This window comes from Pteropus medius, unplaced genomic scaffold, assembly GCF_902729225.1.
Source record: "Pteropus medius unplaced genomic scaffold, Ma_sr-lr_union100, whole genome shotgun sequence".
Classification (NCBI taxonomy): Eukaryota; Metazoa; Chordata; class Mammalia; order Chiroptera; family Pteropodidae; genus Pteropus; species Pteropus medius.
Genome location: NW_024349801.1, coordinates 20,628,760 through 20,655,770, shown reverse-complemented (window position 1 = coordinate 20,655,770; position 27,011 = coordinate 20,628,760). Strand labels below are relative to the sequence as shown.

The 27,011-nt window shown below is 33.2% G+C and overlaps 1 protein-coding gene and 1 pseudogene across 1 annotated transcript in view; both read right to left on the bottom strand.

The window, feature by feature from the left end:
• Window positions 1-27,011, bottom strand: part of DMXL2 (Dmx like 2) — a 108,600-nt gene that overhangs the window by 37,150 nt on the left and 44,439 nt on the right. Inside the window, exons 8-18 of the mRNA XM_039888530.1 lie at window positions 25,530-25,736; window positions 22,082-22,095; window positions 21,651-21,890; window positions 20,915-21,186; window positions 19,598-20,294; window positions 19,137-19,258; window positions 13,225-13,314; window positions 11,139-11,256; window positions 6,567-6,686; window positions 3,582-3,809; window positions 1,397-3,073 (exon numbers count right to left, since the gene is read on the bottom strand). Coding sequence (XP_039744464.1) covers window positions 1,397-3,073; window positions 3,582-3,809; window positions 6,567-6,686; window positions 11,139-11,256; window positions 13,225-13,314; window positions 19,137-19,258; window positions 19,598-20,294; window positions 20,915-21,186; window positions 21,651-21,890; window positions 22,082-22,095; window positions 25,530-25,736 — 3,785 coding nt within the window. The remainder of the gene's footprint in view (window positions 1-1,396; window positions 3,074-3,581; window positions 3,810-6,566; window positions 6,687-11,138; window positions 11,257-13,224; window positions 13,315-19,136; window positions 19,259-19,597; window positions 20,295-20,914; window positions 21,187-21,650; window positions 21,891-22,081; window positions 22,096-25,529; window positions 25,737-27,011) is intronic.
• Window positions 7,365-7,483, bottom strand: LOC120580984 (uncharacterized; annotated as a pseudogene).

Genomic DNA, 27,011 nt, shown 5'->3' with positions numbered 1-27,011 from the left:
TCAGTTATTTAGAATCCATTTATTGAGATGTGCAACTTATTTAATTTCTGAGCTTTGATTTCTCACTTGTGAAATGGAGACATTCATTCCTGCCTTATCTACCTACTGAAAGTCCACTATGACCAGGATGAGCCATTTTTAAATTGCCTAGCCAATGATATAGTTTTGTATCAGAAATTTTAAACAATTTTTCATGAATTGTGGCATGACTACTTTCTTAATGTCTCAGAGTGAAAACTCTAATATATATTAAATATGCATCAAAGACTTAACGCTATCCTGGAGAGACTCTTGCTCTATTGCACACAACCTCATAATGATTAGGATTTTTTAAATTAACATGGTTAGAAAATAGGCCATAGACAAAACCCTCTAAGGTCTCTAGTTATTTTAATCTACAGAGGAGAAAACTTTGGGGATATACTATAAGGGTATAAACCTCAATGAACAGATATATTCCAGGTGGCTTTAAGGAAGTCTTTTTTCCTTAAATTTAGAAATCTTGTGAAATAGTTTTGAGTACAGGCTTGAAGGCAATGATTTATGCATATAAAACCCCCGTTCTGCCACTTACTACCTGTGTAATCTCTGATAAGTCACTTAATCTAAGGATCAGTGTCTTCATCTATAAAATTAAATATAATAGCTACCTACTAGAAGGCTGTTGTGATAATTAAATATGATAAAGTATATAAAAAGCCTAGCACATAGCAATTTTTCACTCCTCCACAATATTTACTGAGTGATCAATCATTTTCAGTTTCCTTTACTAATGCTATCATTTACAATCAGCACCACTATCTTCAACTACTTGCATAAAAGACAGTGGAATCAGTTTCAAGAGGCAGCCAAAATCTTCCAGTTGCAGAATGAATTAAGCAAGATACACATTATATTAAAATATGTGAAAACCTCCTTATGAAGAGACTTTATGGGGAAAATCAATTAATTATAAAAATTATTTATACCTAGAAATGGTAAGATGAACAAGTTGAGCCCATGAGGTGCCTATAAGCCTCATGTTTCAATAGTAAAATTAAAAAATGGGCCTTATTATAACTGAAAGTAAATAAACCATAGAACTCAATCTGATTGAAAAAAAGAAACAAAAAACTATATACCCTAAATCATACAGAAGTTTCGGTGTAAAAACTTATGTAGGAAAGCACACAGATATCACAAATCCATGAAGTCATATGTGTAAAATCACGGCCCACCCCAATTGCCTTTTTTTCCCCACAACTAATCATATTATGTAATAGTAATCATCTATCAGAGAGGTCTTTTCCTTGCAAGGTTTAAAGAAAGATGGCAATTAAATATTCAAGTCATTACTTAGATAATACAAATAGTTCTATTAATGATAACTTCGTAAATTTTTAGTGAGAATATTTACCTGAGTAACTCTTATCTCTGTTTTCATCAAGCTCAGTACTGGTGGTAGCCACTGTATCGGCCAAAGCTACGAGGAACATCTGCTCCAAACGGGTAAGGCCTGGTAGACTCGAGTGCATAAGATGACTTGAAAGTACCCTAGCATGTTCTTGGCCAAAGTAAGCTGGTCCATACTGGGAAAGATTTATTACTTTTGATTTGTTTTCTCTCTTCTCTGGCTCTAAATCAATATCATCCGTTGTTATATCCTGTACTTGGAACAGCTCTGAATATTGATCCTCTGGTTGACTTTTTGTATGATCTTCATAGCTCTGAGGTATTTTTGTACTTTCTTCTGAAATTCTGTAGGTTGTATCTTGATCTGCAGCAAGTAATGCATATAATGGTAGTGGAGGGATAGAATCTATCTCAGTATAATCTCGAGTACCATCTTTTCCTATGGTGACTGTATCCTTTGCTGTACTGCCACTTACACTGATGGTTCGAGAAAGATGTCGCTTAGTTCCTTCTCCAGCATCAGCATCTCTAACTATTGCAACTTCACCTGCAATACATTTTACTAAGTGAGAGAGAATAGCTTTAGCCCGGCGAACTTTCCCTAAATCCATCAATTCTAACAGCTGAGTTGGATGATATTGTGGGAGAGTAGGAGAAAGTACATGTGCAGCCTCAAATAAGCCACCATCTTGAACTACAGTTGGTGAACAAAAAACATCATCAGCAACAGCTGTTCCTTCAACAATACTTTTTCTTGACAACATATTAGATTTAAAAGCAGAATGATCTTGTATTGCAGTCTCTTCTGCATCAGGACTATCAGCTTCAGTGTCTCCAAATTTGACACCATGCTTCCACTGTGCATATACATGCATTTCACAATCCATTCCTACCACCAAGATCCCATCTCTTACCCAAGAGAGAGAAACAGGCAGTGAAGGTGTACCATCAACAGAAGACACTAAGTCTATAGATCTAAGAAGAACCCATCTTGACCTAACTCCTTGTTTGATACTACCACCCAGTGGTAAAGTAATGACAGCTACTCCATCCTTACTGTTGATTTGTTCAGTCACAATTCCTGAAAGCCGCCCATACATGAAGATATTAGCACCGACCCCCACTGTGAGAATGTGGGAGCCATCTTCTTTTGATACCCAGTCCAAATGTACTAAATGCTTGATATTTGGAATAATACATCTATCCTTGCTCAAAACAGCATCGGATTTGCTGTACACAAACAGATTACTGTCAACACTGACTCTTGAATCAAGCACACTCCCAACTTTGACCAAGTCGTCAAGATGAATTGTTTGTTCTAAAACCCATTCTGACCCTCCCGTAGATTCACATTCAAATATGCAAACATGCATGGAAAATTCTTTGGAAACAAAACCATTGTGTTGGATAGGTTGTTTGTAAGCCACTGCAAGGCGACCTGTGTATGAACAGCTAACAGCAACTGGTCTTCCCACAATGCTCACTGTACTGCTATTATCTTCTCCTTCATCATTCATCAAGGGCCATCTCCTCCAGTGATAGGTTTCCTTCTCATCACTTTTACACTGCAGGTCAGTTTCCATATTACATTTCCAGAAGCGTACTTTATTGTCAGAACAAGCTGTAACCACTAAATAAGGTGCAAGGCACACTGGATAAATTGAAGAGGAACTCAGATGGCCTTAAAAAAGAAAAAGCAGATATTCATAGTAATAGAACCACCAAATAATATGCTAATAATCAAATTCTAAAACATGATAAATCCAAAGCTACTATGAGCGTCTTCAGAATAACTCTCCAGTTCCCTCCTTAACCACGCCCTACACTAAATATCCATTGGTCAAGTATCTATAGAAGTCTTGAACAGCCCATTGGTGAAATTAAAATATGCAATCATAATCACGTAATTTATTTTTAGGTAATGCTATTGTTATAGTATTCCTATTTGTAGGAAATCATAGTGCAGGCAAGAAACCTCACATTAAAATATTTACACTATGTTCTGTCAATCTGATTATATTTATAAGAAATTATTTCTTCTAAAGACATGTTTATAAACGTATGTATCATTACTAGAAAGTAAGTCTTTATTTTGATGTCGACATAGCACATATTTCAGAAGAGTTCATCCATTTTATCCACTGAAGACTGCTCTAAGCTACAACTGCCTGCTATTAAAGTTACCTTACCTGCTGAAGGTGTTGCTCTTACTACTTCGACTCCTTCTGGGAGGTCAAGAGGTTGGCTATACACCAGTTTAGAACTCAAAATAAGTTTACTTGCAGTCTGAAGATTGGCAATTGATGAAGAATGTGGCATTGGGCTCACACTGGGAGAGGTTTCTGGAAAAGAGTCTACAATTTTCTGTCCAGGGACTGCAAGTCGACTCTCCGATGAAACACTTTCTGAAGCTTTAGCTTTAAAAATAAATTATAAAATTACAAAACATATTACTATCATCACTATATACATGAAATAGAATACATTTTATTATCATTTAAGAAATATGGTTTCTTAAAAGTACTCTTCAGACTTTGCTCAGTTACCATGATTTTTTTTTTTTTTTTTTACTCTTTTACTCTTTTTTAGCATCTCCATCACAGGGACATTTTCAGGGAAGAATCACAACATGTAAGAACTAGAAAAAATCTTAAGTTATTTAGTCCAATGTTCTCAACTTTTAAAACACTTCAGAAGCCTGAGGAATTTGTTAACATAAAGATTCCTGGGCTGAACCACAGAGATAGTGATTCAGTTGTTTTGAGATGGATCCCAGAAATCTGCATTAATAAGCAGCCCGGATGTTGCTGAAACAAATGAGTCATGAATCGAACTTTGAGAAATAACTAGGTACTGCCTCACTTAATAGATGGAATTTAAACTTTGAGAACTTAATGGTTTTCCTAAGGTCACATAATTAGCCGTGAGAAAGAAGACACTAAAATACCAGCCTCTTAACTACTATGTGCTGAAATAAGATAATGATTTCAAGAATATATACAAAAAATAAAAGTTCTAAAGAAATTTAAGATAGTGTTAGGTGGTTGGCTTAGTAAGACATATTACCTTGATCTTCTTCCGAAGAGTTTCCAGCTTACACATTAGAGTGTAAATCTCTAAGCAGATTCAGTTACCTGTGTTTCTGTTACATGTGAGGGATACTTTGCACTACATTTATTTATTTGTGTGTCTGTAGTCCCCATTAGACTATTAATTCATCAAGGACAAGGATGATATTTTATTGCTTTGTACACCTCAAGAAACACTAGAATACCAAGAGATAATCCCATTTTGCTTCTGGTGGATGTTAAATATGTCGATGTATTTTATAATGGCAGACCTCACTCAATAAGAAATATGAAAACATTTTTCATGAAGTGGAATGACTACAAACTTGAATCAGTGGTCAGAAGACAGAGTACTACTCCTGGTTCTATCACTAACTAGATGTTTCCATAAGCAAGACACTTCACCATCTCTGGCTATTTTCTTATCTGCAAAATAAGGCTGAATTACAACATTTCTCTTCCTGTAAACCGGCAATTTTCTAATATGTATCTCACGCTAAGAAGAAAATTAGAGCAGGAAAAAAGAAAAGGCTTTAGAGCCAGAGACCTGATTTTGAAACCTGGTTCTGTGACAAGCTAGATGCGGGACTTGGTCAAGTTACATAATATTATTCCATTAGTAAAGTGAGGATAATATCTATCTCACATATATAAAATATCTATCTCAGTGCCTGGCACCCAGAAGTTACCCAACATGCTCCTTCCCCATCTAAGTTTAAGCCTATCATTACATCCTCTGCCAGGATTTTCAACACACTGATAAACTCAAGTATTAGCTATGAATGGCAATATGTACTATGTTAAATTTGCTGTGAATGTCAGACCCAAAAGATAGGTGTTTTCTTCATAGTTGAAGAGAACATATCCTTTGTTTGACTCTACTGTAATCTTACTGTTTATGATCATATACTTGCTGTCACAAACAGGGTAACAAACAACTCTACACTAGCTCTGGCTTTAGGGAACAGCAGTGGGACACTTCCTTCAAAGCAGTGGGGACAGAGAGTATCACATGATTCCTGTCCTACCACAAGGATCTATTAATTTCTTTGAAAACATTCCTGGTTCTGTGCCCAACTCTAGAAAATACTATATTTTCTGGTGGGTTAAAAAGTCTCTTCCTGACGGGCTGGTTTTAGATCCCTCTATTCTTGCATTTCTGTGAAACAACATGTAACTCCAAGAATTAACTCCAAAGGCTTTGAAAGAATTTTTGGAGGAATTCCTGCTGTCTCAAGAAGATTAGGCTCAACTATGCACAGGTAGAAAGGTTCTATCAAATCATCTGGCTTTTTTAATGCCAGTTCACGGCCCAGTTAGAACTCCTACTTACACAGTTATGTGATAATATGGATTATAAAGAGAATATATAATTAGTTTAATGTATTAAATGTTGACTATATATGGTCAGTTAAATTATATAATTATGAGAAATAAAATCTATTAATAATCCAAATATTGTGAGTTAAGTAGTTTAAAGGAGATTCAGTTTGATATGACTATCAGTGCAGTTCTTCAAGAATTCTCTCAATTTCTTTGCTTCATAGTATAGATTTTCTACTTTGTTAAAAAATTAATATGAATATGTATAGCAAAAGCCTAGATGAAATAATTTTTTTATCAATGTTGCATTTCTTAATGTGTTACCAAAACAGTTTTGCTTATGACCTTCAGATTCTCAATCATATTTTTCTAAGTAGCAAATCTGTTTCTCTTAGTGATACTTAAAGCTAATATACACTGTATCAGAAGAAATTATATATTAATCAACGGAAAAGTACAACATTAATTCTATAGCATAATTGACTTATAGAGACATAGTATCTAGAACAGAGTCATAGTAAACATTCAATAAATATTAATGGAAAAAATCAATCAAGTTTTTCTTTTTCTATTCCAATATGTCTAATGTGCCCTTAATGTTTTTAGATTAACCTGTTTCATTAATGATTTGTGAAATTGTAATTAAAACTCTGGCATATACATCTTCAATGCACCAACTCAATTTACAGTTCATTAACTCTTTAAATAACTGAGCAACCTAAAGCTTATTCAGTAAAATGATTTATTTCGCATCATCGCTACATAAAAATTACAATTACTTACCTAAACATGGCTGTACAGATTTAAGATGAAGATGCCACATATGGAGAATAGAGTAATTATTGCTGTCCTTTTCAATTACAACTAGAAAGAACTTTTCTGAAAATGGTGGTGGGCGATATCCTGTTGTTCAAAGGAAAAGAATACTTAAGTTATTATTTTTCTATAGGGTTAAAACAGAAGACACTTTTTAAAACATCTCTTGATGTGCATAGAAACTGGGAGGGAGAGGAAAGAATACACATTTAGAAGCAGTTTTATATAATTTTGGTAGCCATCAAAGACTAATGGGGCTACATCAAAAATACACAAAAGCCAACATGAGGAGACACCTAGCAGTCAAAGATGGTACAATCTGAGCACCAGAGAATAATAATGAATACATTTTATTAAAACGCATTGACTATACAAAAAAAAAAACCATGAGTTCATAAAAATACCAAAAGAGAAAGTGGCCACATAAGCAAAAAAAGAAAGGAAGAACAAGAAGACATGGAAGGAGGAGAGAAAGGAAGAGAAAGACAGGGACGAGACAGAGGTAGAGACAGAGAGCAAGAGAGGGAGGGAGAGTACGAAAGCCAAGCCAGTCTCACTGGACGCCACTTGAGGTCACTGGGACACTAACTCCTTATTTTAAAAATAGGTAAGTAAAAGGAAAAATAAATAAATAAACACGTATGCTGCTTTTCCTATATGAAAACAGCACTGCTTTAAAAACTTAGAAGTTATGGGGTAAGGGTAGCAATAGAAGTGCAGAAGAGATTTTTTTTTTATTTTATTTTTATTTATTTATTTTTTTAACACCTACAGGACCTGGTATTCCTAGGTGGTCTCCCATCCAAGTATTAACCAGGCCCAACCCTGCTTAGCTTCCAAGATCAGAAGAGATCGGGCACGTTTAGGGTAGCATGGCTGTAAACCAGAAATTTTATGCATTTTAAATAAAAACCACAATGAGATACCATCTCACAACTGTTAGAATGGCTATAATCAACAGGACAAGTAATAACAAATGTTGGAGAGGATGTGGAGAAATAGGAACTCTCATACACTGCTGGTGGGACTGCAAATTGGTACAGTCACTATGGAAAACAGTATGGAGGTTCCTCAAAAAACTAAGAATTGAGCTACCATATGATCCAGCAATCCCTCTACTGGGTGTTTACCCCAAAGACTTGAGAACTCATATTCGAAAAGATATTTGCACATCGATGTTCATAGCAGCATTATTCACAGTGGCCAGGACATAGAAGCAACCGAAGTGTCCAATGACAGATGACTGACTAAAGAAGCTGTGGTACACACATATAATGGAATATTACTCAGCCATAAGAAGAGATCAAATACTGCCATTTGCAACATGGATGGACCTTGAAATAATCATACTAAGCGAAATAAGCCAGACAGAAAAAGTTGAAAATCGCATGATATCACTTATATGTGGAATATAAACCTAAAAGTAACAAATGAACAGGACAAACAAACAGAGACTCATGGACATAGACAATGGACTAGTGGTTACCAGACGAGGGGAGGAAGTGGGGAGGGAGAAAAATATTAAAAAAATAAAATGTTAAAAAGTAAAAAAAAATAATAAAAAGAATAAATGACATTAAAAAAAGAAACTTCTGTAGATTTAAATTTTGTCAGGAGTGTGACACTTGCAATACTTGTTAATATTTAGTCTATTAAAAATTTTACCATATCAATTTTTTTTAAAAAGACATTATTTGGTGACATAATTTCCCCTGTTCTTCTTATATGTAAATTGTACTCTTCAGATATGAAAATGAAGTCTACATAGAACAACAAAAACTTTCCTTAAAAATGAAAATCATAATAACAACTCATTTGCAATAATCAGAGCTAGGGCCCAAACTGTGGTCTCAAAATCTCATTCTTCATTAAAAGGAAAAGTGTGGAGGGATGATTCCATTCTTGCAAAGGATATCTAGAAGATGAGGCTAGGATATCTAGCTGTGCCTGCAAGAAAGTAAACTACTAAGACTAATGAGGTTGTATCAAAAGGACTCAGCAGACAAACCTGAAAGGATTCTCACTAGCCTAATACAGGACAATATGAGCATTAAAAAGAAATAAAGACTGCAAATTAATTGAAATATGCTAAGAATGCAAATATCTGAGTAATGTGAGTATTTTCTATATGTATATTATTCTTCGATAAAAAAATTATGAGTTCATAATAATACCCAAAAGAAAAAGCCAAACAATAAATCCATCAGTAACCACTGGAAGTAACGTGAGTACAATCTTCTTCCTTTGTAACAGTCGATTAAAGGGAAAAAACTAAGCACTTACCCTGCCTTTCCTAAAAATAACTCCATATTCCAACGTAGCCAAATAAATCCATTTGATGAAAGCTTTTCTTTACGAATGCTTTCTAGCTAATAAATAAATAAGGACTGATAAAATTAGAAATCATAATTTTGTAGTTCTTAGTGAAATAATTGATTGAAAAGCAACATTATCAATGGAAGAACCCACGATATGAACAGCTGCTGGCAAACTTTACACTGGAACCACTATCTGAATCTTCTGACTCTGAGCATCACTAAAAATGAGACATCATAACATGTTATTTCTGGCATGATACAGATGAAATAGATAGCATCACCCAGAAAGTTGAACCTGTATCTAATCAAGTGTATAGAGCTAACTTGAACTTTATAAGGAAAAGTTTCTATGGCATCACAAGTAATTACTTAGAGAAATTCATGTAAAATAACTCTCTAAAACAACTCAGTGGCACGATGACAGCATAAAGGGGGATCACTGTAGGTTAAAAAAGACTCTTAATAAACAATGAAACACACTGTGGACTTTGAAATATGGATCCAAACAAATTAAAAACAAATATTTTTGAAACAATTGAAGTCAATATAGTTATCACACAATTTTGAGGAATTTTATGGTTTTATCAATATGATAACAGCACACATGTAAAAAAGTCATTTTTAGAAATGTATATGGAAGTACACAGGAGTGAAACAACATGATGGCTGGATTTTCTTTAAAATATTTCAGAAAAAAAGGAAAAGAAAAGAAAATAGGGTGAAGTAAGTATGACAAAATCTTAAAATTTCAATCTATGTTATAGGTGTAGGGAGGTTAACTATACACTCCACTTTTGTCTGTAAGTGGCATTTTTTAATTAAGAGTAATTCTACATATTTATACATTTTACACATATCAAATCCTTTAAGAAAATTGCTATAAAATCAGAAAGAGTATCTGAGAAACTCAGCAAAAAAACTAAAAGAAAATCAAGAAAGGCTTTGGGAAAATCTGTTTGTTTGTTTTTTTCCCAAAGAAATATCAGAAAATGTAAATAATATTTTAAAATCCAAGTCTTTCAATTAAAAATATTATAGAATACCAACTTTATATAAACACTGTTTTCTAGTAGGTTAGTATGTATTTACTATTAGAAATAGAATGATAAATGGTAGCTAGGTTTGTTGGAAGGCATATAAAAAAGTTTAACCCATATAAAGGAGAAATACTAAGGACTAGGAAATTTTAAATCTATAAAGTAGTACTGTTATGCTATAATAACAGTGAAATAAAACTGAACATGATAACTGAATAAATTATAAAGAAGAAAAGTTCTGATATATAAAGAAAAATAAATGAAAAAGAAAAAAATTACTAGTCTGGGAGTGAAAAGAAGTTTGAGCTAAGCCTCACAAAGACAGAAACTCATTCTGATATTCCACTAAAGAAAATTATCTGTATAAATTCATTAGAAATACTTTCCTTAAATGCCTATACATACTTCTGTACTAAAAGCTATACTAAGAAAATTAAATATGTTCATCTAGATACTTGCAATCTGTAACCAAATGAGATAAAAGTATCTGGAAACCCTTTATAAGCTAAACAGTGTTCATCATAGAAAATGAATTAATAGAATGTGTCATTCCTACTTTCAAGTGGAAAGTATTCTATTCAATTTGGTCTATGTTCAAATAGAATATGGCAGTTTTATAATTACGAAGTTACCCCTTCTAAAGGGAACATTTTAAGGTAAAATATTAAAGTTTAAACTAAATATAATATGGTTTCTTCTTGAAAGGTCTTACTTTCACAAAAGAAAAAAGAAATAACTACACTTCAGAGAAAACTGTAAAATGGTACCTTTAATTCACAGCATATCTGATGTTTCTAGTATACCAGAGAACATAGTATCTTACACTCTATATTCAACAACAGTCTGTAGCAATTTATTATTTTTTTGAACTTATATTAAAATTAACTGGCTTGCTTATTACCATTCAGAATATAAACAATTAAAATTAATTTTTAAAACAAAATAGGTTTCATAAATAACATCTCTTGACAAAAGTATGTTGCCATTGAAACTTTCTTTCAAAATGTAATTTCAGCCACATGGCTTCTAAATCTACAAATAAGCAATGCTGATAGAACTGGTATATCTGCTAAAAATTATGAGAGTGATTTCTTTTGACATAAAGAGCTATACTCTGAAAAATTTTTGGAGGCCTTTTTTTAAGATTAAAGTAAGCAACCTCAAGACTATTTTTTTAAAAGTACCTTGTGATGGCTGAAAAAATACTTCTGTTTCCTTTTTCTCCAGATCTTCCTTATGCGGTTTATATCCTATAATGAAGTCTTCTTGAAACACATGGAGCAACTGTGTATTTGAGCCACACTAAAAATATGAAAAAAATTGAAGTTTTATTTTTGAAATTCTCTCTCACACACCACTGCCTCAAGAACACTAATGTAGAAGAAATACATCTCTCTAACAATTTTCTTTTCTAGTGACTAACTGAAGAGGAAAAAGCAACAGAAAAAAAAATCAGAACTACCTGGGCAGAGAAAAATACTTTCAAAGATGCTACAGCCAATAGCAGAACTGAGGAGCTCTAATATAAACAAATCAACAGGTTTGCATCTCAAAAAAAAAAAGCAAAACATAGTTAAGTAATCTGCTGTACCACTCTGAGTTCAAAAGTATCAGGTCTCATGTCTGGCTGGAGAAGGTGAAGCTAACTATGTTAAGTCACACTAGCACAGGACTCCTTTAGTTTTCCTAATTCCACTTCAAAAAAAGAAAAAACAGAAAGGACTTCAAAGTACTCTCAATAAATCTGTCTGGTGGGAATTATAACGGATCCTATAACAGCCAGTGGGAATGACACATCTCTGAAGAAATGTATTTACATGTAAGTAAATAGGATTTCTAAAAGGATGAATGAAACATCACTGTCAGCTGCTATGCTACATGATCATATTTTTGGACCAGAGAAAAGTAAAGACAACCACAAATAAAGACACAGAATCACAAAAGTGACCAGAAATTCAAAGAAAGGCCAGGTCTAAACAAAACCTCATTATGGAAGTATGTCAAAAACAATTAGGTGGCTACCCACTGATTTCAAGGTAGAAATATTAAATCTTTTCACATTCACGGTATAAAAGATTGCCTCCCCCAGAAAAAAGACTAAGTAAAAGGGGAGGGTGCTGTCTTCATGGATACAGAAATTGTACAGTACACTGGGCACAAACCTAGAATGAGTTTTAAATTTTGTCATTTATATAAAGCCTAAGTCATTCATCAGTGCTTGCAGTTTATCAGCTCTTGTGTTAAAGACAGCCACTACTAGGAAGGAAAAAATTGTAAACAAGTATGAAGTGAAAAGCAGAATGCTAGTGAATATCATCAATTCATTTAATATCCTATGATAAAGAGTAAAGAGGCGCTAAAGTAGGGGATGATTTTAACACTAAGTTCGTTAAAAATTAAGACATCTAAGAAAATGAAGCCAATCCACTCTTCTCCCATATCCCTATGGAGTAGAAAAAGAAAATCATACGTTGAAATTGACAAAAAAGCATGATTTGGGCAATCACAGTTCTACTGCCGAGAACTGATGAGGTAATTTCATCAAAAAGATTTCCCCAAAAGAATGTGCAAGGCACCATAAAAAGGTGATATAATTCCGTATTTGTTTCTAAATATGGTCAGCTCTTTCATTTCCTTGTTTGAAAATATTGATAACTTCCTCACCAAAGTAATCTCTTTTTATATTTGGAATGAATATGTGAGTTCTATCTCTTAGTCCTTAAACATAATCCTGAAGAAACAAAAATCCTAAGAGCTAGAATGAATTTACAAACTTCCTGTAGGGAGAAGGGTTCGCCTTTCCCAAGTAGTAGCTGGGGAAGAACATTGGCTACACAAAAGACCTGTAATTAGAAAGTAAATGTATACTTTGACCCTGTTTTCATCAGCATGTTAACTGACCTCAGAAATATCTAATACACAGCCTAACAAAGCAAATGCTCTAAAGATGAAGTCACTCTCTATTAGGCTAAAATAAGTAATAATATAAAAATAAACAGCAAACCACGCATCTATACAATTGTAATATATTTTCCCTCATAGCTTCCCTAACTGAATTAACTAATCTTTAAAAAGAAAATAAGGCTATAGATACAATTTGATTGGAGAAAAATAATTCCTACATTATTAGATCTTCACTACAAGAATCAAGAGAAGTTGGCTGTATTTCATATCAAACAAGAGAATTATTTTGAGAATGAAACATATCATATGCATATAAAGCACTCTAGGATAAAGTATATTATCACCAATTCACAAGCATGTTTTTACTTGGTTGGTTATTGCATCGAGTTCAATAATGCAGCCAGGTCGAGCAGTAGACTGTTGGCTCACAATATTAAACACTTCTCCAATAAGTTTCTGTAAATAAAAAACACAAAATGTTAACGATCAACAATTTATGAATCTACTGTCAATATGATACAGCATCTCAGACATTAAAGGCCCCTCTAATTCACTGACAATAGCAATTCAAACATTCTAAGAAATATTTCAACTTTCCACACTCATTCTCATTTTTAAAATTAACTAAGCAGTTAGAAAAATCTAGTTCTTTTAACATGTCTTCATTTTGCAACCTTAAAGCTCCAAGACAGACATTTTGATAGTATTATTGAAGAGTTTGCTTTCATTAATGCCAGGAAAGTAAAATTATAGTAAATTCTGTTTTTCGGTATAAAATATTTAAACTTAAAATAATGTTGTCAGTTTTAATATACTTACTTTCAATTTGCATTGCTTTTCAACTATTTCAACATTCTGGGGGAAAATTAACCATTAAAAAAATACAGAAACATGATTATAGTATAAACATTCTCCCTTTTGCCTCAAGCTCCTATATACATCATCATGGCCTGTTCAATTCTGTCTTTATTTGAAATGTTGGCATTTTGCTCATCATGGCATTTTGTTCATCATGGAATTTTTGCATTAATTTTGACTGTTTAATATATGGCTGTCCTCCATGCTACAATATGTCTTAAATTAATGATCAGTAAGATGCCATTTCCTCCACAGCTAGGTCTGCAAACAAAAGGGTGGATGTAGGAGTAACCTCTCTCCCTAATATATCTAATAACCCACCCACAGAATTCTGTATTCCTGTCCCCACAATCTTGGACTCGATATGTCTGGAGAGTCCTGTGTTCAAAAGACAAATATTTCCATCTGGGAAAACAGTCAGAGTTCCATTATACTGAAGCTAAGACTGGCCCTTGCAACACAAATGTATTATCTTACAGCTCTGTAGCTCAGAAGTCTGGCATGGTTCTCACTGGACTAAAACCAAGGTGTCAGCAGGGATGCATTCCTTTCTGGAGGCTCTTGGGAAGTCTGTTTCCTTGCCTTTTTCAGCTTCTAGAGGCTATCTATACTCTTTGGCTTATGGCCCCCTATCTCCATCTTCAAAGCCAGTAACATCATCCCTCTGACCATTCTTCTTTTGTCATATCTCCCTCAAACCACAGCCAGGAATGGTTCTCTGTTTTCAAGGACTCCTGATTAGACAGGGTCCACCCAGATAATCCAGGATAATCTCCATATTTCAAGGTCCTTAATTTATTCACATCTACAAAGTCTCTTTTGCCATGTGAGGTAACATATTCACAGGTTCCAGGGATAAGCATGTGGACATCTTTGGTAGCAGGGGCGGGGCTTATTCTGCCTACCACAGGGTGATAACAGCTTCATCCTGTTGCTAGACTCTGAGAGCTTTACTATTATTCCTTGTGGGTTAACCACGTGCTCACGTCTGCAAGACGTTCTTTCACTAAACTCTCCTCAGTTAAACTTTTATGAGCGTGTGTGTCATCTGTTTCCCAGTTAGTTAGGCCATAACTGACACAGTGACTAATAAATTCCTGGCTGTGTCCATGCATCTACCAACTATACTTTACCTCCCAGTCCAAAAATTTCAGTGCCCCCTAAATCTACCTCTTGATCTACAGAATAAAATTCAAATCTTTTCAGATGTTTCTCATGGACTTTTTAAAAAGCTAGCCTCTTCTCAGCATCTACTAAAAATTTCATTTGAGGAAGAGGACAGCATGTGACAACTTATTGCTACATTTCAACTCACAATCAGTAGAGGAAGTAACTAGGAGAACTGCTGCTCTAACAAGAAAACAAAAAAGATGAGCAGAAAAATGAGAACTTGACAGAAAGTAATTGGCTTAAGAATTTAAGATCAACAAATAGGGCAAGGCTCTGTAGCCTACATTTTAGGAGAAAAATCTCGGAATTTCTTATAGAATGAGGTTCCAAAAGTCAAAATGGCTCAAGGCAATAAAGAGGTTCAAGAAACTTTAGAGGTTCCTGACTGCAACTGCAAATATAACTGATGAGGGAAAAAAGTTTGTTAGTATAGAGCATTGAAGAGTTTCCCCCCAAAATTCATGTCTATCAAGAATCTCTGAATGTAACTTAGAAACAGGGTGTCTGCAGATATAATCAGTTTTAAGATAAGATCATACTGAATTAGGGATATGCCAAAACCAGTGAATGGTGTCCTTCTAAGAAGGAGGAGAAGAGAAGACACACAGAGTCAGAGAGAAGTCTATGTGAAGACAGAGGCAGAAACTAGAGTGTTACAGCTTTAAGTCTAGGATCACCAAGGACACAGTGAGCTGAATGGAAACAAAAATGCTACTTATAAGTGCCAAAGCAGTGCTGAGAAGCAAATTTACAGCACTAAATGCATACATCAGAAAATAAGGAAAGTTTCAAATCAATATTCCAAGTTCCTAGCTCATGAAACCTAGAAAAAAAGAAAAAGAAGAAAAAAAAAAAAGAAGGAAACAATAAAGGGCAGAAATTAATGCAAAACAAAACAAAAACAGCTCAATGAAACAAAGAGCTGGTTCCTTAAAAAACATCAATAAAGTTAATAAACTTCTAGCAACTGAATAGAGAAAAATAGGGAAGACACTAATACTGGTATTAGGAATAAAATAGTAGGTATCACTACAGACATCAAAATGATAATAAGGTAACACTATAGATGATTCTACATGCATAAATTTGATAACTTAGATAAGAGACCAATTATTCAAAAAACATGAACTGCCACAATTCATGCTATCTTAAATCAAATAAATTTAATTGGGCCCCATGAAAAGCCCAATTAAAGAAAGTGAATCATGTTAAAACTCCCAAAAAGAAATCTCTAAACCCGACAGTTTCACTAGAGAATTACACTATTTAAAGAATTAATACTAATTACATGTAATTTCTTCCAGAAAACAGAAGTGAATACTTCTCAATTCATTTTATAAAGTAGTATATACCCTGATGCCAAAACCAGAGAAGGATACTGTACAAAAAATCTATAGACCAATATCCCTCATAATTATAGACACAAAAATCCTTAATAAAACAACAGCAAATAGAATTCACCAATATATAGAAAGAATTATACACCATGACCATGTAGGGTTTATTCCAGAAATGCAGGGCTAGTGCAATATTTGAAAATCAACTGATGTAATTCACCATATGAACCAAAACTAAAGAAAAATATTACATGTAATGCCAATTGATACAGAAAGAGTATTCGACAAAATTCAATGCTTAATCCAAAAAAAAAAAAATAGAAATAGAGTTGAAGTTCCTCAACTTGATAGAGTCTCTAACAAAAACCCTATGGCTAACATTATACTTCATGGTGAAAGACTGAATGCTTTCCCTCTAAAATTAGGAAAAAGGAAAACACGTCTAACCTCACCACTCTTATTTAACATAATGCTGGAAGTTTCAGTCAATGCAATAAGGTAAGAAATAAAAATAACAGGCACAAAGATTGGAAAGGAAGAAATAAAACTATTCCATTTACACATGATTGTCTATGTAGAAAATCCCAAGAAATCGACAAGAAAAAACAACTAATATGTGAGTTCAGCAAGGTTGCAGGACACAAGATAAACATACAAAAATCCATTGTATTTCTATATTCTGGCAATGAACACATGTACACTGATTAAAAATATAATACTGTTTAAAATTGCTAAAGAAATTTAGCACTGATTAAAAATATAATACCGTTTAAAATTGCTAAATTTCTTTAGCAATTTTAAACGGTATTATATTTTTAATCAGTGTACATGTGTCTAACTGTTCTAAATGAATTTCTATTTTCTGGAACAATAATGCTCAGGTTAGGGAAATTCTGCAAATGCAATTAGGAACAACAGAGGATGTTTTCTGAGAATTCATGGGGGAATGCCATAGCCAAAAGACTAAAAACAGGCAAATGTTCCAATTTTGTAAAATGAAAAGAAAAGCTTGATGTCTGTTTAGTACATTTTAGTTATCAGGAAACATCAGGGTACACACATTCTACCTATTGTATATTAAAACAATCATAGCATAGAAATTTGACTCCCTTTTTTGACTGCAGAAGATCTGACAGACAGGGTATATTTTATTTCAGCAAAGAACATAACAAGCTGCCTCATAGAAATCCTTAGGACAAGCTGGAGAAATATGCCACACAATAAAAATGAAGTAAGATTTCAAATGTACACTACTAGGCTATTTCTTTGCTCCTGTTCTGTTTAACATTTTAATAACTGACTCAGATGAAGCTATAGATACAGTACTTATCAAATAGGCTGGTCCTATGCATCATAAAACAATAACAATGAACGAATCAGAATTCAAAATACACTAAAAAGCTTCACTGTTGAGACTAGCAAGGTGAAATGTAATAGGGAAAATGGGCCTACATTTGGGCCCCAAACGCAAATACACAAATACAGAATGGCTTACTGGCACACACACACACACACACACACACACACACACACACAAAATAAACTTTGGGATATTTAAAGAATCAATTACATACAAAGAATGTGGTGTGACTGTCAAAGCATAACAGTATCTAATGAGAGGCCATATACTACTATAATCTAGTGATCTTACAATGTCTAGAAATATTAGACCTATTCTAAATGGAATTAGGACTAACAAATAGAATTTAAAGAATACAAATTTAATTCTAGTATACTAGTAAGGGTAATTCAAAGACAGAATGAGCTGCCTTTAGAGTTGAGTTTCTCTCCTTGTAGGCCAGATGACAAATTGGCAGGAATGTGGTAGAGGGGAATAAAGCATCAGATGGCTGGTTAGACTAGGTGACCTTTAAAGTATCTTCCAACTTTAATTTTAAGATTCTAGAATTTCTCTATGCCAAACCTTTGGCTCCAGTCCAACTGGTTGTCTCACTGTTTATGGAATAAGTCATATTTTTACATGTTGTACTTTCCTATATCTATACTTCTTTCAGGCTACTCTCACTCAGGCAAAGGCTATGTCTTTTAAATCTTATCCACTCATCATAAATGAACCCAAATACTGTCCTTAATAAAGACTTCTATGCCTACCCTAAATTGATATCTCTATCCTCTGAATTATGAAATACTTTAGTGCCATCTGTCTGATAATTAATTACATACCACCCTCAGATACCTCTTCTTCTGTCTTAAACTATTATTTAACCTGCTATTAATAATTTCTCTCCTCAACTAAATTAAAGTTCTTTAAAGGCAGACAGTGAAACTTATTCTAAATCTACATCACCAACACATCTAAGGGCATGAAGTGGACACTTTGGTTTTCAATACTGGAAGGATTTTTATTAAAACAGTTGTTTAATAAAGAACCATGTTTTTATAAGTAAATAGAAAATTCACTAATCAAATCTATATATTAACTAATATATATGATTTCCAGTTCAGATACAGAACAACCAGAATGAGATCCTGCCACCCACTGGGAACATATTATAACCATAGCATTTTTTTTAAAGAGTAAATCAAGCGCAGAAAAGTTCAAATTTTCTAACCTAAATATAGACCTTGGTAAAGCTGCCTTAAAACCTTTTTTGAGCAAAGAAAGATTAACAGAACCAAACTAGAAAGTATAAAATGTCAAGAAGAAATTGTGATATTTTAGAAAAAGAAAAACGTATTTGTTTAAATGTAAAATCTATTGAAGTGTGATATGTAGACTGTAATTTTGATTCATGTATCTCATTAACACAAATCTAAAAAAATAAATGTCATATGGAGCCCAGAACATATGCTCACTCCCTTAACACCAACTAACAAATAAGGATCCTAAACAAAGTAAAAGAGCATTCCTTATCAGCTTCACTAACTTAATAAAGATTAGTAAATATTTACCGAAGATTCTGGATCCGATAATTCATCCAATAATTTCCTTGCATCTACCACAGCTTGATAGAGTCTCAGATTTTTGCCATCAGAAGCAACAAAACAAGCACTTGCAGAATTGCAATATGTCCCTGAGAAAATAAACACTTTGCATTATCATGCAGTTTATTTTTATTATTGGCTGAAATACAATAGTCACTTTTCTTCTTAGACATAACCATGGTCAAGAATCATAACTAAACAGATATAATTAATGGATACAAAATTATTAGCAAAAAATTCAAGAGAAAATAGATTATGAGAGCAAAGAGATTAAAAACAAACTTCTACAAATTCTGAACATATGTCTGGTGCCTACGTTCTAAACACTTTTTAAAGTCTTCCTAATAATGACAAATATAAACCATTTTGTAGAGAATAAATAATAGTTTAAAGTTTTTATTAAGTTCACCATTAAAATGAACACTTACCAAGACAATAGCTGGGAATTAGAGTTGGAAGCCAGGCTACATTAGAGAAGGCTGAAGTATGTAAAGAGTTAATTCGAGCCAATTCTGATACTCCTCCGGTGTATGACAAAGGTCCTATTGGGTCTACACGCCATAGAATAAGTTCACTATAGATTGCATTTGGGTCATGAAATGTACGTGTGGCTGCATTTCTAAGAGGTTGTTTCAAGGAACCTTTTATATGTTTTACAGGATCCATTAATCTACTTAATTTATAGTCTGGGTCCCACTGATGATCTGATTCAGGAGTCAACAAAGCATTATGATGAGATGATGTCAATAACAGTGGTAAAACTGAATGACATGCCAGGTCATTGAGGTGAAATCGATGACCACAATATCTAAATTTGTGAGATACAGTTAGAACAGTAGTAAAGGCAGACTTATCTGCAAAAGTAACTGCCCACTGATTTAAGGAACCATCTATGTGTTTAGAGACCATCATTACTGTGGGAGCTAGAATGTTCATATTTGTACTATGTGATCTATAGCGTGACTGTGATCTGTGAGGACTGCCTACAGCCGTCATATCTTCTTGTAACAGAGTGGGGTGAGAATCTTTCGTAGCATTTATACAGGCATACATCATGATATTTTTACTAAGAGAGCTTGCATCGCCAGAAGGAAATGCAACAGGAATCCGAGAAGAAAAAGAAACCTGAAAAACACAATATATGATTCAGGGTAAGTAGTCTGCCACCTCTCAAAAAGTCTTCCAAAAATACTTCCATTTTCAAAATGCCAAATCTCAGCTTCCTAGCAAAAAGTATCATTTTCAAACTTTTATGATCTAATCCCTTCCCTATATTAATGTAATATATTGCTATTCATAGCCTAAGAGAAGACTAAAGAGAAAAAAGTTTCAAATACTTTGCCTGTATGTATAAATGACCACAACCACAAATCTAAAGTTCAAAAAGAAAACAGATAAAGGTAGCTGGATTTAGTTAATAATCCAGGGGGCTCATCCTGAATCACATGTTTAGGTTAGTTTCTTAGGTTTCTTCAAAATATTGTGAAAAATATCAACACATCTATATTAGAATATTCAGTATACATTTCAAAGCCAAATTCATTTTACTCTAATTAACCCAGATTTGTAAAAGTTGTGGTTATTAATCCTCTTTGGTTGCAAGAATAAGTATTTTCTTCTCAGTTGCTCATCAAAAACAAAATCTTTGAGTAATTCTGAACACCTGCTAAATCCACATAGCATCTGTTTCCTTTTTTATATATGTATATAAAAATTGTAATAATTGCTGTATCAATAAAATATACCTGGACTTGTCTAAATATTCCAGGATTATATTCATCCAAATACTTTATGTGCCACACTAGAAAGGTACCATCTACAGGGTGAATAGTAAAAAGCATATCGGGATTCTTATTCCATTCAGTTAGGAGCATTTCGATCTTCCGATCAAGCAGGACAGTAGGCAATGGCATTGATACACTAGGTCGTGAATAAGTTCTAGGACTTCCCTCTCGTTCTCCATCTTCATGTTCTGATGATCCTGTACCTGCCTCAGATTCTCTGTCCAGGGATAACTCTAAATCAGAAAATAAACTTATCAATACATAGAAATTTATCAGTACATACTAATAATACAATAAAAATTCATTTACATACTAGACTGGAAATAAATAGCATACCATCTTTACGAACTTTAAATCCCTTTTCCAACTATGGTCAGGAAAGAAAAAAAAGAAGGGAGCTATTTTCTGGTCTGAACTGAAAATTATTCTATTTTTTACTTTTAGATAAAATCAAAATTTCATTCACACTATCATCATTATTACTGTTAGCAAAACCTGTTCCCCAAAAGAGGATATGGCTTCCAAAGTAACACATTACTCAAACTAGTACGTTATAAGAAAGCATACAGTAAATACTTGTGGAATGACTGGAAAAGTCAAAAGGAAGAAGAGCAGGAAGAAAGGGTTACAAACTAAAAGGGGCACCACAAAAACTTGTGACCTTGAAAAAAAAAAAATCTGAGCACAGGATACTAACCATGGTCTAGTTTCATATGTAAACCCCTCTCTCTTTCCTCCTGTGAATGTTCCTCATCTTCTCTATCTGCATCATCACTTTCATGATCTACTTGCTTTTCAGAAAGTTTTCGTAATTGCTGCATAAATATTTCAGTAGATGATGTAAAATGAAATTCCTTATTGTTTAACCAATGAACTACAAAGCCCCCATTTCCATCATCAATGTTAAATACAGTGCCAACCAAGACACTTGGAATATCTGTGAAAACAAAAAATTATTTCAATATGAATTATTAATGTCTAAAATTATTATAGTGCTTATAAAGACCAATTCTACACTTACACAGAAAAAATGCTAAACAAGTCAACAGAACTCTAGCAGGATTTGTAAAAACTTCAATTGAATTTAATGATAAATGTAAATATGAAGAACGAGTGGCACAGACTTACATGGAATTAAATTACTAATTTAAAAACCAAATACACCAAATGCATAAACTTTTATCGAATTCTGGTTTGGAACAGAAAGCTAAACACAAAAGAAACTATAAAAGACATTTTTGAGATATTTAGAGAAATTTAAATATGAACTTAATATTAAGAGATTATGGAATTATATCTTATTTTCTTAGGTATAATAATGATATAGTGATTATGTGATTAATTTCCTTACTCTTAGGAGATACTTGCTAAAATATGTAAGGGTGATGTGTAATCTACTTTAAAAACATTAGAAAAAAAATCTTACACACCCATATATGTGTGTGTGTGTAGAGAGAGAGAAAATAAAGCAACTGTGGTAAAATGATAGTAATTGTTGAATCAAAGTGGAGGAACTGAGCATTCATAGCATTAATCTTCCAACTCTTCTGAATATTTGAAACTTTACTAAAAAGTTAGGAAAATATAATAATGAGAAAGAATGCAGGAAGGGAGGCAAACTTCTAAGTACAAATGGTTTTCTTCATTTGGGGTAACTGAAATTCATGACACAGACTAGTTGATGTAAAATAGGACAACTCAAAAATTCATGTCCTTAATTCCAATTTATATTCTAATCTATTCAACATAAAAAATAAAAACAAAAAACCAAAACAAGACAAAACAAAATATTGTCCTCTGTAAAAAGAAATAACAGTCTAAGGATAAAATGCACAGAATATTCTAGTAGTGTTCTATTAATAAATATCAGTGTTAAATAAAACTCCAAGGTGTTCTAACTCCTGAATGACAACCCTGATAAAATGAAACAAATCATAAAAAACAGGACTTGTAAATTAACAACCCCATAAAAAAGTACATCTCATATGTACTTTAGTATTTTTGCTAAAATTGTTTAACTTAAACCTTATCATGAATATTCAGACTATAAGATATTCTAAAAGATAAACTGAGAGATAACTCTTTTCAGACTGAGAGACTATTTTTGACAACTGAGAGACACAGGGACTATTCTAGATCAGAGGAGTTTAAAGAGAAATGACCATAGAATGCATCAAAAAAATCTATACTTTAATATGAACTATATATCAGATGATATTATTTCATCCATGTTCCTTGCATGTGATAACAGTAATATGGTTAGGAAGGCATCTCCTCTTTTTATTAGAACACATTTTGAAATATTTACATAATGTCGTAAAATATTTAGGGAATGAAGGACGTCGGTGACAACTTTACTTTCAAATGGCTCAGCCAAAAATAAGGGAGGAGAGAACAAAGATATAGTTACATGAGCAGAAGAGGGGGAAAAAACAGATGATAAGATGTTAACTGGCAAATTGGGGTGGGGGCAGGCAGGGTTTTCAGTGTGAATATGTTTTCTCAGCTTCTACTGTAGGTCCAAAAAATTTTCTCCTTAAAAAAAAAAAAACTTTTACCTGCAGTAGGGGATTTGATGCTCATGTAATGTGAAAATACAGTGGCATTGCATGTGTAGGGAAATGGTCTGAACTTGTCATGCGCGCCACCTGGTCAGAACACCACAGTGTAAAAGAGTACAAGAACAGAGGACTTACATCTCCTTTGTCTTTTCTTTAAACTTTTTTTCAAAATGGTGCATTATCTAAAAAAAAAACAACAATAATTGCTACAACCAATCCCTGTTAGTTTCCCATACATGGTGTCTGACCAAAAAAAAAAGAGTGTTCTTTTGATTATTTGAGAGTCAAGATTTTTCTCTCTAAAACTCCCCAGACATTTAAAGGAAAGTCTTTTTGAACTAGAAGAGAGCAAATCAATTCTGACATATATTCTATGTTTTCTCACATATTTTATAGTTTAAAAAGCAGAGAAAATGATGCTCAAAATCTAATATTATTACTCACAGAAACCTCATCTGAGAGATTAGAGTTCAAAGCTCCAGTTTTTCAGGATATCTCCAGAAATTTCTGAGCTTGAAATTCCCAGAAGCTTTTAAGCTTTGGGGGCTGGGGGAATTCTGAATCTTCCTACCAGAAAGAATATTTCTCCTTAAATTCTTACTTAGAACAGTCAGCATAAATTTTAATATATGATCCTTATTATAGAAAAGAGGGTACAAAAATATAGAACAAGGGGAACCTACTTAGATAAGGGCAGCAAGGAAAGACAACATAAAAGTGTTGACCAATGTGATTTGTTTAAATTGAGTTATGTCTGTATGATAAAAACTCTCTACCAGCATACTTGATCATCTGAACTATTTTGATATAGGGTTCTGTCATTCTTGGTATGATTTCCTTTCTCTACACCATAACCCCGCCTCACAGTATTCCTTTATTCTGTCACTTAACTCACCCCCCAATACCATGCTTTCTAATAATTTCCCATTTGTTCCTTTGTCCCTCATATTTAGTCAAATAAAAATAGCATCCTCTCAATTCTTCCTCTATTATAGTAACACATCTGGTCCTTCCTTTCCACAGACCTCATGACTTTTCATGCGGAAAACAGTATCAATTCTATGGTGTGTCCTCTGCCTCTGGTTTCCCTGCTATGGAGTTGCTCATTTCTTTGATAATAGGTTTAAGATGGACAGTAAAGAACTCCTGTTCCAAAATGCTTATTATTTTCACTTGATCTTTGACATTTATCATGAGTTTTAATTAGATTGGCATGCCTGGTATAATACTGGCCGGTTATTTTCTCCAAGGAACAAAATGTATCATTTAAGTACAGGTAGAATTGTACAGGTGTTGCCATTAGGAGTTTCAGAGGAAAGGATGTCGGAAAGCAAAAGAGCTCATGGGCCAGACAATTAGTTTTTTTCTATTAAAAACAATTTTAACATTATGAATTAATAACATTATTAAAGTGTAGCAAAAACCTGTCAAATGACTGGTTATGTATGTTTGCTTATACTTTTGCTTTTATTTTATATAGCAGTTAGTAATTCAATTTAAAAACATTTTTTTGTTAGAAAGCACTTTTATTTCATATATAGTACATTTAAAAATCAGAAAAATTAATTCGCTTTCAAAATATTAAACCACGGAAATTATAAAGCAATTATTTAAGTTTACTTGCATCTAATATCTTAATATCGTTATTCTTAAGGACCAAAATAGTCATTTTTAACTAGAACAATAAAAGTAAAATTTAAGCCTAATGAAACAAAAGCAAAGTATTTTTAATTACAATTAATTTCAAGGAAATGTAAAACCTTTACAAAACTGCTTACTCCTACAGATTTTCACAACTGACATACAAAATGAAAGAATTAAATGTACATTATTAACCTAGACTACTTATCTGAGATCATTACTATCTGTATTTGGCTTCTAAGTGGCATAAAATGAGTAATCTAACAAGCGAAGTGAGAGTTCTTTGCTATTAATTTTATCATCACATATACCATGTGCACTATCTGCATCTTAGTTTATAAATTCTCACTAGACGCACGTCTTCAAAATTCAACTACCACCTTAAATAATATAGTACCTCAAGAGCATGTTGTATTCTGTCTTTGTGTCTTCCAGCATGAGTAAGGTTGCTGGCAATGCTGGAAGTGGTAGTCTCACAAATTTGCTCACCCAAAAGACAGTCTTCTGGTAATAAGGTTTCTGCCCAGAGGCGGCAGACACCATCTTGGCATGAAGTTAATAAAACATTACAAACAGAACCTCTAATGACAAAGAGAAATAAACAAAAGTTACTATGACTATCAACACTATCAATTAAAGGCTATTAATATTTGGCTCTTCACATATAAAGATAACATTAGTGCAAAACTAACAGTATGACCTACGTTATTTTTCCAGTAATGGTAATGGATTACACTATTTCATAATGTGATCAAACACCATGTACTACTACAAGGGAAGAGGTTGGATATAGGGCTCCAATCAGTTATCATAAAATAGGAACAACCTAACTGTCCCTGATACTTACCTTAATTCATTAAAATCACACTTTGAACAGCTAAGCTAAATGAAACTATAGATTGCTTCACCCGCTTCAGAAATTATACCGTACGAAAAAGGAGTGATCAAAGAGCTTGAAATCGTACACAGTACTGCTCTGAACATCACAAAAATTAGGAAGCAGTCTTAACAAAGGAAAGAGAAATGAATGCCAGATTACACATGTGCTGTTTGAAAACTAGGCTCTGGAGAAATATCAATATCTTCTAAACAAAACAAACTAAACAACAAAAGAAAACCTAATTATTGCAAATTACAGAATGACTATAATAAGAGATCATTAAAAGTAATTAAACTATGTGGCTTATGGTAGTAACTGCACCTTCATATAATCTAAATAGTTACAAACAGGTAAACAAATGAGCATCTTCATAATAAAATGGTAAGAAAAATAAAATTTCAAACTATAAATCAATTTCCATTAAGTTAAAACAAGCAAAAATGTCACTGCATCAAGCAGCTGAACTGACTTAACTACTCATTATGAAAGAACAAAAAATCATTCTCCCTTTTAAAAAATGCTTACAATGAATTTAACTTGGTCAAAGGTAAAGGGTTTTGCAAGTTTTTTCAATAAATGCCAATAACTTAAGAAGAATAAACATTTTATTCCAAAAATGTATAAATTCCCCACGTTATCATTTACTGAGCACCTCTATAATGTGTGCTGGATTTCCCATCATGTGTAAACAGTTCTCAGATATATCTAGCAGATGAAGTAACCCTCTTTCAAGAATGAATACAGATTTCTAAGCACGTTCTTTTAGAATTGTATAATACAGGAATCATTTGTATGACCTGTTTTGTAGTTTATTTAATCTTCTAAATATTTTCAAAAGATGCTGTAAAAATTTATAATAATAATCCTTTGATAAGGTTCTGTTGATAGCCCTAAGAAAAACCTGGCCACTTTATTGACTGTATATAAATAACATGCTTTCCCACCATGCATATTATTGACAGTTTATTACTGTTTT